General features: G+C 33.3%; 1 protein-coding gene across 4 annotated transcripts; it reads right to left on the minus strand.

The window, feature by feature from the left end:
- Nucleotides 1-1,657: 1,657 nt before the first annotated feature.
- LOC131653584 (uncharacterized) lies at nucleotides 1,658-7,964 on the minus strand. Of its 4 annotated transcripts, none has more exons than XR_009299106.1 (9): nucleotides 7,808-7,964; nucleotides 6,191-7,077; nucleotides 5,444-5,562; nucleotides 4,157-5,017; nucleotides 3,717-4,068; nucleotides 3,450-3,615; nucleotides 2,966-3,071; nucleotides 2,691-2,878; nucleotides 1,658-1,859 (listed from the first exon to the last, which is right to left on the minus strand). XR_009299106.1 is itself a non-coding variant. In XM_058923774.1 (8 exons), exons 2-8 carry the CDS (start codon nucleotides 7,016-7,018, stop codon nucleotides 2,764-2,766), a joined length of 2,547 nt encoding a protein of 848 aa, XP_058779757.1. In that variant the 5' UTR covers nucleotides 7,019-7,077; nucleotides 7,808-7,964; the 3' UTR covers nucleotides 2,329-2,763. The 4 variants fall into 4 exon arrangements, 1 of the variants encoding a protein (XP_058779757.1); XR_009299104.1 differs by having other exon boundaries at nucleotides 1,658-2,047; XR_009299105.1 differs by lacking the exon at nucleotides 1,658-1,859 and adding an exon at nucleotides 2,329-2,572.
- Between the last annotated feature and the right edge of the window lie 5,436 nt (nucleotides 7,965-13,400).

Below are 13,400 nucleotides of genomic sequence, written 5' to 3' on the forward strand. Positions count from 1 at the left end.
TTTGCTTGGTTGATTGGATTAAAATTTTGGATTGGTACCTTCCTTTTGGCTTCTAACCTCTCAAAGTTTTTTTATGTCCATAGCTTGGTAGTCTTAATTGTTAGTGTTGTTGTTAATGTGTGGATGAGAAATGTCCTAACACATTTTTTTTTCTATGTTTGTACTATCTCTTTTTCATCTAATGAATGAGATTGTTTTCTATAAAAAAACATCTAAAAGTCACGAAAACCATTATCAACAGATTTGAATCCACCAAGTGAGAATAAAAAATCCTAATCCACTACAATTCTCAAAATCAAGTCAAACACTCTATCAGCTATTGGATAAGGTAAAGGATAAGATTGTGAAATCTACCAGAGAAAGTACATAAAGTCCACCTCTGATATACTTAAGATGGAAAACTGACTCAATCAATCCCCCACACATGGGGCAGGAGACCTCATTAGAATCAGCAATCACTCTCTTTTAAACGAGCTATTTTTAGAAGGGAGTTTATTTTGCAGAAACTAAAAGACAACAAACTTAGGAGGAGCCCATTAACCCATATGAGTTAGAGGATCAAATTCTCAACCAGATGAAAGGAAGAGATATCATAGGGTCTAATGGAACATGATAAGCAAAGGAATGTACACCCATATATCTTCTTAGGAAATTCTAGTAAAATTTCTTTTTTGTCCCCAAAATTCAAAGATGCATCTCTGAACGCATCAAATTTAAAGTTTTGGTGTTTCTGGATATGCATTTTCAAAATATTCCATTATTTGGTGTTGGGATTTTTCGGATATGCATTTCCGAAGTAACCCAGTATTTATTAACAAATTAAATTTAAGGTGAATCAATTGTATTAATTGTGTAATTAATTGTATTAATCAAGATATATAATTAAATATATACCATTATAATCAAGATATAATAATAATTTATAGGCTTAATTGCAACTCTGGTCCTCCTATTTTGTCTTTTTTTTTCGATTTTGATCCTCCTATTTTTAAAACCACTATTTTAGTCTCCCTTTTGAATTTTCTATTGAAAAAAGGAGAAAAATAGAAACTAATATTGCAGGAAAAAGCAAAATAGAGGGGCGAAAATTGAATCAAAAACTTAAAATAGGGACAAAAATAATGATTTTTAAAATAGAGGAATCAAAATCAAGAAAAAGACAAAATAGGAGGACTAAAGTTGCAATTAAGCCTAATTTATAAATAAATTTGATCAACCTATTAAATATTTAAATCAACACATTATTCTCATATAAAATTAATTAAAGAAAAAAACTAATATAAATTAAAAATTAAAATTTTTGAAGTAAAACAACAATAAAATTAGATAATTCACTTAAAATTAAAAGTAACAAAATTACATAAACCAAAAGATTTTCATTATTAATTTACTACCAAGCAAAACATGGGAGAAATCAGATATGAATGGATGAAAAAAAATAAAGAACTAGATGAAAAGGTGAAGAACTGTGATGATTTTTAAAGATCGATGGATGATTTGTGATTTGCAAAGAATGTCGAAGTTGTGAGAAGCAGCTATGCGAAGATGGCTTTCTTAAAGACAAACACACGAGTGAAGAGGGAAAAGGAAAAAAAAAACATGTGAAATGACCTAAAGTAGACAAGCAAACACTTGTGCTGTTATATTAAGTCAAATAGAATAGTCAAAATATCAATTTTCCCTTAAAAAGGTTTGAATTTACAAATTTACTCGCATCTTCACAATAGCGGTTGTAGACCGCTAAAGAACCACTTTTGCACCGCCATGACTACACAAATAGCGTTAGCTATTTCCACTTTCACGGATAACGCTTAGCAGTCCAAAACCGTCACGGTGAGGTCTGGTTTCGCTATGCCAACCTAGTATAGAACATGTATTTACAAAATTGTTCAACATATATGATCATCAAAAAGCTCCAGTAAAAAAAAAAATCTTCCTAAAACCACATTGTAATTGAAGAGTACGACGAGAAATCCAAGATTGTTTCAAGATATAGAAGAACAAGAACTGAATCGTTTTCTACAAAGCTGAGATTGCTTGAACAGTGCTGAAAAAATTGATATATTCCGTTAGTACTGATGAAAATACAAAGGGTGTAAATTAATCATTTTGAGATAGAAAAACGAAAAGTAGAATTGTGACACAGGGAGTTAGTTAGAGGTAGGTTAGAGACAAAAAAATTTAAATTTTTGTTCTTAATTATTTATTATTTTTAAAATTCAATACAATATTAATTTCAATTTTTGTCATTATTACTCTTAATAATTTATAACTATTTATTTCGTTGGCATAAATAACTAATAGCAATATATAACTAATAGTATAGTATTATTGGCAAATATATCAAAGTTGTATTGAACTTTAAAACGATTCATTAAGAAACCTATACGTTACACGCTGAAAGTGAAAACCGAGGATGCAACTTTACATGACAAAGCCAAAAACGGGTCTCCTATAAGATATAATCTATACAATCATATACAACAACATATCTCAAAACACCAAAACCAAACAAAATACACTTTTTATTTATTTCAGAATCATGGCCCCAAAATAGAACCATCAGGTGGTCCTTCAAAAGAAAAAAGAACCATCAGGCATTTCCCTCGATGGATCAGACAAAAAAATACAGTAATCACAGCAACAACATTGGCGAGAATCGGAAAACAAAATTAGAAAGAAAAGAATACCTGGAGAAGTCTAGGAGTTAAAATTTGTTGTAGTTCTGTAATTTGTTATGTGACCCTTTATTGGAAAAAAGTACTATATAGAATAAGCACGTATCACTTCCACCACTGGTGCTCGACACATTGGACACTTTCTTCTACTATCGAGTAATTGATTTGCACATTTTGAACATGTGCACATGTGCCCGCATCTGCAAGACAAGTGCAAGAACATGTAAAAAGTGATTAGCATTAGGAACAAGTAGTTGCTAATGTGTCAAATTGATACTTAAGGTTACCTGTACAACAAACAATCAATATTGCCTTCGCAGCATATACAGCAAAGTCCTTTCCTCACACATTCCCATTTAGATTTATCGTCTGGTGTAATATGGTCTCGTACTCCTGTGATGAATTTAACTTGGTTATCTAAAATTTGTACTTATGTGACAGATTGATTAACGACAATTAGTTTACCCCGATTAGTTATAAGTGAGTTTGAAGTAAAATGAAAGTGATTTGTTTATAACATTTACTACTCCTAGTAAAACTAAGATTTAGTCAAAATCAGTTTTGTCTAACAAGAACAAACATATTTCACTATAGTGACATTTAAAATAGGACAAAATTAATTTTGACGTCAAGGTGAAACTATAATGATATTTAACACGCATCAAGACTATTCCCATAGGACAGTTATTTCTCTTGAAGATTAACATCACAGGTTAAAGCAAAGAGTGAAAATAGAATAGGAATTATGAAAGGCACCAAGAAATTGTAGACCTGATGAACCAGTTGAGCGGTTAAGGGCTGCAGAGACTTCTTGTCTTATTGAGCGTTGCAACTCAAGCTGCATATCCATACACGCCTCTAGCATTCTCTGCATATTATTCATCCTTTGCTGTAGCCTAACCATGTCAATTCTCAAGTCACTGATATTATCCAACTCCTGCCAAAAAAAAAATCAAATCAGAAAATCATTCAAATAATAACACAACGTAGAAAAGATGGACACTTGGTCGTAAAGAAAGACTAGGGAGTATAGAGTACATCAGTTAGAGGAAAACGGTTGTGTCCTGCAAATGGATGCACAGTTCCTCGGCGCTGACTATTTATGCTATTCTGGGACCAATTGTCATGACGTGAGGGTCGATCCCATAGAGGCAAAGGAGGAGGAGTGGGTGGTAAAGGCAAGTTAAGTGAACTATTGACAATGTCCTCCGTATCAGCAATCTGGTCCCTTCTCTGCTGCTCCAGGTCTTGTTCTGTTGAGGGAGAAGAAGGGGTTGTTTCTCGCAGCTCCCACTCACCGTGAGCATGACCTCGCCTTTCAACATATGATTGTATCAACTGGTCAAGACTTTCACGGAAACTGCTGCGTAGGAGGTTTGAGACACTCCTCCTGCAAAAGGAAAAGACACGTTTATTCTAAACTACATTTTGTATTTCAAAAAGATATTTGCTGAAACTCTTCGATCTTATCTACACACCTACTTAGCAGTTCCCTGAGTTCAACACTGTACACGTTGTCATCTTCTGGAAAATAAAATCCATGAGTTCTACCAACTGGAGCTACTTCGTTATCAGAAGGTCCTCCCAACCAAATTTCCACGGCCTCCTGAAAGCTACCATCTTCTTGCCAGACTTCAGAGGCTACTTGATCTTGTAGATGAGAATTGTTTTCATCTTCAGTTCCTAAGATGTTTTGGGGCCATTCATTTGACGTGCTACTGAGCTGATTATCATCCACACTTTCCTGGGTGCTGTCTCTCCAGTCAATGTTAGTTTGATTCCACTCACTTCCTTCATTTTCAACAATAATTTCATCATTGTGCTCTCTTTCTATTGCAACAGATTCAACCGAATCTACATCAACAATATTTTCCTCTACACGATTGTCTTGATTTAATAGATTGCTCTCTTCACCATCTATATCACCTGGTAGAGCTTGCTCAGTTTGTATCACACCTGGTTCTTGTTCTTGCATACTACTATGCTCCGTAACTTCAAGGTGCAAGCTTTGTTGGGTAATGCCGTTATTAGTATCTTCAGTTGGCATTGTATCAACATTTGCTGTGGTGTCATCTCTTCTTTCAACCCTAATATTGGAAGATGACTCCAAATTTCTTTTTTCTTCTTCTTCATCACAAGCACGTGATATCCCAAGTCTATCACTTTCCTTATCATTAGGCTTTGATCGTTCAGAATGTACAGAGGGAACTACTTGTGAACTGGTAGCTCCAGTTTGTTCAATTGTATCGACATCAGTATCACTATCAGATGAGGTCTCAGATAGGTTGCTTGCGGCTTGACCGTAACCTGAATTGTTTTTTCTAGAAGAAAATCCTTCCCTATTCAGAAGACAAGTTAATGTCATGGGTATAACAGACACAGAAGGGAAAAAAATGTAAATGAAGGAAGGGAAAATGGACAAAATAAAGACACACAAACTCTCAAATAAATTGTCTTAATTTGTATGTCAGCTAAAAAAATAAATAAATAAAAATCTCTCTTTGGTAAACTGAAAAAAAATATGAACAAATACAACAGATGCACACCAGTCTGCCCTTAATATATATTGGAAGGAATTGTTAAACATTCAAAAGATGGATACAATGGCAGAATATCTCAGACCGTATCATTATATGGATTGAAATTTAGAAAAGAAAAAAGGAAGTCACAAATAGAGAACCTGGAAGAGAAATCAATCAATCCAGAAGACTTCAAATAAAATTAAAATGAACTTTTCTCAAATTAATGGAAATATGACTGCGTACCTTAGGCATGATACAGTCTGTTTTTGTCGCAATAATCCCAATTCACTTTCTGCAATGGAAGTGGACCGGATATTATCAATGGGTCTATCATTTCTCAAAAATCTGCCTCTAAGCAAGGCCTGAAAATATTTTCAGCAAACAATCATCAATTCTGAGAGCAAAGCTTATATTCAAATAAAGTCCCAAATGTCAAATTCTAAGATCATGGATTTAATATGGGTATGTTTGTTTTAGATTTGAAGAAATGCTTTGAAGGAATAATTTTTAGTAGTTATTCCCCCTTCGTACACTATCATTTTAAGATTCAGAGCCCAAAATAGCTTTTTTTTAGTTTTCAAAATCTTTGTTTTATGAAAACTTCTACTTGTGTTTTTAAATTTATAATTACAAAGTGTTTTATTTTCTTTCAAACAAACACAGACAGATGGGGCTTTATAATGCCTTTCGGTTTCTTCTTTCCTTCTCTAATTTATTTACATTTCCGTTACTAAGTATTTGCGTACTCTATAATGCACATACTACTAATCATCTTTCGCTATTCCGACCATAATAGTGTTTCACTTAACGCTCCTCAACAAATTGAGCATTATTTGATAAGAATCACCTAAGTGTTCGCTAACGGGTTTGCTAACAAATAATTGTACTCATTACATAGAAAAAAAATGGTCCAAATCTTGCATTGTATACATAGATGGTACAAAAAAGTTGCGAAATATGATAAAAATATATATCATTTAGTAGACAAACCTGAATCCGATTGCGATGGGGAAAATGAGATACAGCCCGGCGTTCCAACAATTCCTGAACTTCTCTTTGCCTTTCCATCTCAGCTTTCTTAACCATATCAAGCAGGACCTGCCGACCACGTAATTTACGGATTCTTCTTCGCGATATATGCTCACTTTGGCCTTCATTCTGATTTACAGCTAATCTATCACGAACACACTCACCTCGGTTACCAAATTCAGCAGACTGTTCTTCCCTATTTTCCCCAACAGAAACACTTCTCAGCTGGCTACTCATCTCTACCCATTCCCTTACGACACTCACTCTTTCCTGGTCAGTTTCCCCAAGCAATTCACCCCTTGAACCACCATTACGCCGAGCAATATTTGATGCTTGATCCCTCGAACCACCATTACTCATCCATTCCCTGAAAACTTTCCTCACTCTTTCCCTTCCACTCTCTCCAATATTAGAAGAGTTTTCACGACTAGAACTGTTCAACTCCTCCTGATCCTGTTCACATTGAGACCCATTCTGGCTCTGAGACTGCGACCAAGTTTCAGATTCATTCTCACCCAAAACTGAACCTTCTGTCATATGATTCGTATTTTCCTGTGACGGATCCGCAACCAACCCATCACTTCTTTGATTAACCAACACTTCATCAGATCTTCCTTGAACTTGTCTCACCGCATGCTCATCCTCAATCTCCCGCCACATTTGCAAAATCGAAGATGACCGTGTACCTCCCCTTCCTCCATCTTCTTGCCTCCTTGGTGACTGAGAATGAGAGTCCCTCAAAAACGTAGACTCCATTGCAGGCGCATTCTGCACTCCAGCAATAGCCATTTCTAATTTCCTACCAAGCCCGCAGAATCACCGATCTTTCCATACCATTTTCAAATTCACTGAAATTCGTAAGCAAGCGGTGAGATGAGAAAATCAAACACGCTCCCAATCAGATCATCAGATCATTTCAATTAATTCTACTAGATTTCAATCACATTCTCCATCATTATTATTCTAAATTCTAAATCCCACTGCTATCATAAATATCAGGGTTTTAAATAGCCGTCGAGTAACGGCTACGGTCCCGTCCCGTCGCAGTCCTTGATATTATAAAGAACCGCGGTCGCATTACGGTTACAACAACATCAAAAACGGTTACGTCGCGGGAACCTTTATTTAAAACCCTTAATCCTTATTAACCCCATCAATAAAACAAACAACAAACTCAAAATTTTCAAAATCTACAATTGAAGAATGTTGCTACTAATTATATCTAACTATATCAAATCAATCTTGTAATAATAATAATAATAGTATAATAACTGATTACAAAAAAAAATTAAGTAATAATAGTATCATCATAATACAAAAATAACAATAATAAAACAATTCGTACCTATATTAGATACTGGCCAAATAAAAATAAAAGCTAAATTATGCTAAAATTCTAAATAAGTTCGAATCACAAAATTTCAAAAGGAGCAAAACGGCATTCAAATCGGCGTTTCAGATCATTCAATTATAAATTATAATCCAATAGTTGAAGAAAAAAATAATCGATTAAAGACGAATCAGTTAAAACGCAGCGTTTGATTAGTATGAGATAGAGATTGATGAGAAGAAACGTACCAGTGATGCGGAATTCGGAGTAGGATGAGAAAACCCTATGTAGATTGGATAGAGATTTTAGAGAGAGAAAGAACGAGCGAAAATGGAAGAAGATACAGTTGAAATGAAGAGAGAGAAAGAGAGAGAATAAATATGGACACGTCAGCGGTTGCGGTGGTGACTTTTGGCTTTCGAACTGCCGTGACTCGGTCACAATATTTTATTTGTTTTAATCAAATAGGTCATCATTTCAATGACACGTGGCGGGTTCTGATTTGTTTGAGAAATTGACGAAATGCCAAATCTTTAATCGGACGTCAAGTTTTGCAAAAGATACAAATCAACTGGATCTAAACGACGTCGCTGGTAAAAGATCTTTAGTTTTGATCAAATAAAACTTTAAAAATTTGGAAAAAAAAGATTCACTATAATATTTCTTATGGTGTCTCTTATTATTTATTATTTTCTCTTTTTTCAATTTTTTAAATATTACTATAAAAGTAATTTTAAAATTCTTTTATAACTGTTTTTCTATTTAAAATTAATTACTTTTTTAATTGGTTTGAATTGAATCAAGTCTTATTTAAAAACTAATAGAAATAGTTATCAATTATCTATTAAAGAGATGTTTATATTAACGTTTTTTAGGATATGAATCAACTATTTATCAACTATATAAAATAAAAAAGCAATTTAAAATTTGAATATTGACCAATCCTTCAATTATTTTAAAATAAACGTTTTTTATCTTAATTAATTTTGCAAATAGGTAGAAACAATTCAACATTTTCTTTCCATTAAATATTATATTACTCGATATGTCTACCTACTTTATCTATACAATATTTTTTATATATATTATTTTATATGTTTATATATTTATTTATTTTTCTTCATGCCAAATTCAGTGTCAATCACCACTAAATCGTGATCATATATTTATTTTATTTCATCATTTTATACATAACAATAAAAGTGAGAATACTAAAAAAATAATAATAATAATTTTATCAAAAAAAATTTAAATAAGATCACTTGAATTAAAAAAAAAAAGGTGAGGCCAAAGATTAAAAAGGATAACTAAGCTAAGGAGAAAACTTAGATACAATTCGTTATATATGGTTTGTACTATTTTCCAATGAAAATATAGCAACTGTATAATTTTCTCTTACATATATGCACTTTTTTTCTATTTTCACTTCTAAATGATGTTAAAGTACATTTGTCATATTTTCATTAGCAAATAGCATAAACCACACATAATAAATTGTAGGTAAGTTTTCCCCTTAAATTAACTCGGCCAAAAAGAGATAAACCTAAAAAAAAAATATATGTCTAACTTATTGTTTACAAAATTATTTCTTATCCCTATAAGGATGGAATCAAAAACTATGGAGGAATTTGTGCTAAGAGCTATATTTGTAAGGAAGTGAGTACAAAAATTATCTTCTCTATAAATATGACTAATGATGAGGTTAGAATTGCTAAATTTATCTAAGTAAGTGTTCCAATTGTTTCTCAGCTTCCAAGGAATCAAAAGAGAGTTGGAAGAAGCTTTGACAACCATTAAACAATCGGTTTCAATCCAAAGCTTATTTCAACTACGAAGAAAGGTCATTTGCATACACTTACTCGTATCAATACTAGTGTTTTTCAAAATATAAGATTAGAAGATGCTTAGGCTCTCCCTAATCAACCATTTTCTTTCTTTACACTTTACACTGCTAAATATCCTTATTGGTAATTTACTAATTCATTGTCAATGAACCAATCACATTATTCCTTTTGGATAGTTGGCGGTCATTTTTCAAAAGGAAATTGGAGCCACCTGGCAGTTTCATACGGGCATATCATTTAAAAATCCAACCCTTTCATTTTCATTTTGCAGAGAGAACAACTCAAACTGTATTTCCCCCTTTTTTTCTCTTATTGCTTTCTTCCCTAATATTCATTTCTTTCTAAACGGTGAATGGAAAATAGTGAGCGACAGTCGAAAGTGAAGTGTCGACGACTGAGGGACGGATGGAGCATTCAATATAATTTTCACGTCACGATGGTCAACCCACATTTAAACCATGGGATTTGGATTCTACGGTGGTTCTGAGTTATGTCATCGATGGCAGTGAGTCTAAGTTTTCCACTTGTGGGTTCTCTTTTCTTTTGTTTCTTATTCTTTGGTGCAATCTTGTTGTTGTTAAGTGATATTGTTCTATCTCATTTTTTTATATTATGTTATTTATGTTGTCAAGGTTTCTGATGGTTAAATGGTTCTGAGCTATCGCATTCTTTCTTTATCTTTTTTAGGTTTTCAATTTGCTTGTTTGGTTTGTATGAGGTGCTGCTGAAATTGTCAGTTGAAGGTTTTTTTGATTGAAATGTGTTTTAAGTTTTCGGATATTAATGGAGGTTGGTTGAGATGTTATTAGTGTATTTATGTTGTTTACAGGTAAAATGAAGAAGGGTGGAGGTGTGGGAAGGATGAAAGTTCAATGGATGTGAGGTTAAAGAAGAGGGATGAAGTTGTTTTTAATGGTGTTGAAAGTTTACAAGTTTTTGTTGATTTAACCCTTCCTGGAAAATTATTTATGGGTTATCTTTGTTTTTGTATAGGAATGAAAAGTCTGAGATTTTAATGAGAACTACTTGCACAATAATAGGTATTCTAATAATCTTCGAACAAGGGAATATTTTTTTATAATTGTTATATAACCAAATTTTTTGTACTATTGTAGTTTGTACAAAGTACTGCTTTGCGGATTGCTGCTTACATGGATAATACAACACTGTCGGAGCTCAGAGGAAGGTATAGGTTATATCATCAAATTCCTGCTTTTATTATTGAGCAACATGCTATTGTACAATTAGACAGAAAAGAAAAATGGACATCGTGAGACTTTTTTTATTGGACAGGTAATGGATTGTATGGATAAGGAGGTTATCCATGATATGAGTGTTGATTGCATTTTATAGGTGAAGAGTGTGTTTGACCCTTGTAAGGATGACAATAAGGTTATTCAAGATGATATGAGTGTTGATTCCATGCAAAATAATGAGTATTATGATCCTGACATTGAGGTAAGTGAAGATGTTACTTGATATAGTCAGTGTTCTAATTCACCGCCATGAACCACTAAGTAATTGTGTTACTCAAATTTGATATTTTACAATTTTTAGGTTGCGCATTCTCAAGGGGATCAATATATAGTTGCACCCATATGTGATTGAGATTATATTTCTCATTGTTGCACAATTCATTTGATGCTCTCCAATATATATTTTTAATACGTAAACAGTGACATAAATAGCAAGCGCAAGAAGATCTTGTCGAGATTGATGAAGGTAAGCTAGGCTCTTAGTTATCTAGCAGAGAATTATTTCAGTTATCATTAATTTTATTGATTCACCCTGCGGCGAATGGATTTGAATGGATCTTTGGTGTAATTTGCATATTTTTGGTAGTTTGATTTCAACTATTTTGATTTGTTGACAGGTTTCACAAGAGTGTGAGGTTAACTAAGAAAAGTATCAATATGCATGCAGTATGCGATTTTCAATGTTAATGTTATTATTTTTGCTTTTGTAGATTAAAAAATGATAATAAGTTGTTGTCTTGATCAGAAAAGAAGTTAATTCGTCTAAGAATTATGACCATGTTGAATTAATTGAAAATGTCTTGGTAATTTCAGTTACTAGTTAAAATTGAATTCATGTGATCGTAGTTTTTGAGGTTACTCTTTAGTCATTCCTTTTCGCGTTTTGATTTCTTTGTGCCAGGGAAACCTAAATTCTTATGTTCCCTTAGTGGATTATGCAAGTAAGTTTTGTGATAATTCCTCTATATATGCATATGAAGCTCGGGATTGGTATTTTTTATTCTCTTAGTAATTTTGTTGTTACTAACTCATTTTTAATTCTTCTTTTTTTTTATCCTTTGATAGTTATGAGTTATTCTTTTGTTTTTTGGAAGGAAAAATGCTTATTAATTTATCTTGGGATAATGAGTAGTTTTGTATGTAATACGCAAATGCTAGACCATCCATTTATTCCAACTTTGTATACACACTTTGAGACTAACCGCTTCTCATGTTTGGTAATGGAATATTGTTCTAGAAGTGGCCTGCACACTCTAAGGCAGTGACAACCTGGGAAACATTTCTCTAAATATGTTGTGTGGTACGCGTTTTATGTGTACATGGTTACATTCTTTTACCTGGTCTTTATTACTTTCTTCCCCTAATGAAAATATGTTTTGCATCTTCTTTGTCATTTAGAAAATATTTCTTAATTTTTTGTATTTGTGCACATGTTGCAATATCATTGATAACAAAGAAAGTTACACATAAACATAATGACGTTTTTATATGGATAATGTTATACACATACTATAGCAAAGAGAGTTGCATCTTTTTGAAATATGAAGCATGTTAAAATATCTGAAACATGAGTACAGTTTGTGATCATAATATGAAACTATGTATTACTTTATTGTTTCCTACGAGATGTGATGATACAATACAACTTTATGTGCAGATACTGAACTTATCTTTTACCAATGCTTGGTTTATAAAAATTTGCTTATACTACTCTACCTCAACACATATAGCTTTTCCTTGATTCACGTTACATGTCATGTCACAGTCCTTTGCCACCTAATTGTACTTTCTAACATATTATCTGCTGGCATACTTTAACTTTTCGCGATTTCAAAAAATACATCATCATTTTGAGTAATGCTTGTGTTGCTTGGTACATAATAATCTCCTATACTATCAATCATGATTAAGTAACTTAGTTCCTCTTCAAATTTCATTCTCTGAGTTCTATTTGTTCTTGTAAAAAAACATTATACTAGGTGACTTCCCTATATGAATAGGGAGAGCCTCAACGTGATGGGTTTCTGTAGGATTTAGGGGCTACCATGGAGATAGGTATTTAACCAAAATAGTGTCTGGCTTATCCTCATGCGAGAGCCCCTCGGTGTATGTTTGTATTGTAAAGGTTACAGATTCCTTTTACTTTGATATGAAGGTCCTTTTATAGTGTAAGGTCTAATTCCCATGAATATTCATCATTAAACGGGTCTTTATGGCCATAATACTTGTAACCGCTTATCTATCGAGTTCTGTAACTATAGTTGGATAACCAACCAACCCGGCCAGTCATAACTCGGTCTGGCACAGGCGTAACTCGTCCATGCACAACTTGTCGTGGCATAACCCGGCCTGGCATAACCCGGTCAGGACAGCTAGTCCAGCACAACCCGACCTTCATTTTTTTAGCACTGATCGTTATATCTGGCTCTACTACTCGGCCCAAAGAATTATGGGAATATAACAAGCCCCTGAGCATGAGTATCGTTGTTGGGAAGAAGTGTTCGGTTATAAAGAGTCCCATAATTCCGTGCGCTTATACTCAATAGGTTTTTGCAAGAATCCCTTTATGAGTTATGGACATTATATTTCCTTTTCCTTCTTTTAGTAATGGCCAGAGAAAGGGTTCCAACCTTTTCATAAGAGAAGTTAAAAATTATTGACGGGTCTTGATTGGTCGAAAGTCATTGAACCTGGTGGATTCTTTGAAGTCACAGTTTTCTCTTTATCGAATCATAAGTTTT

This window comes from Vicia villosa, linkage group LG2, assembly GCF_029867415.1.
Source record: "Vicia villosa cultivar HV-30 ecotype Madison, WI linkage group LG2, Vvil1.0, whole genome shotgun sequence".
NCBI lineage: Eukaryota > Viridiplantae > Streptophyta > Magnoliopsida > Fabales > Fabaceae > Vicia > Vicia villosa.

Excerpts from the sequence above, each read along its gene's own strand:
- LOC131653584 (XM_058923774.1), bottom strand. The coding sequence starts at position 7,018 with ATGGCTATTGCTGGAGTGCAGAATGCGCCTGCAATGGAGTCTACGTTT. Across the intron at positions 3,072-3,449 it reads CCGCTCAACTGGTTCATCAG|GAGTACGAGACCATATTACA; the intron begins GTCTACAATTTC and ends AATTCATCACAG. Across the intron at positions 2,879-2,965 it reads ATTGATTGTTTGTTGTACAG|ATGCGGGCACATGTGCACAT; the intron begins GTAACCTTAAGT and ends CTTGTCTTGCAG.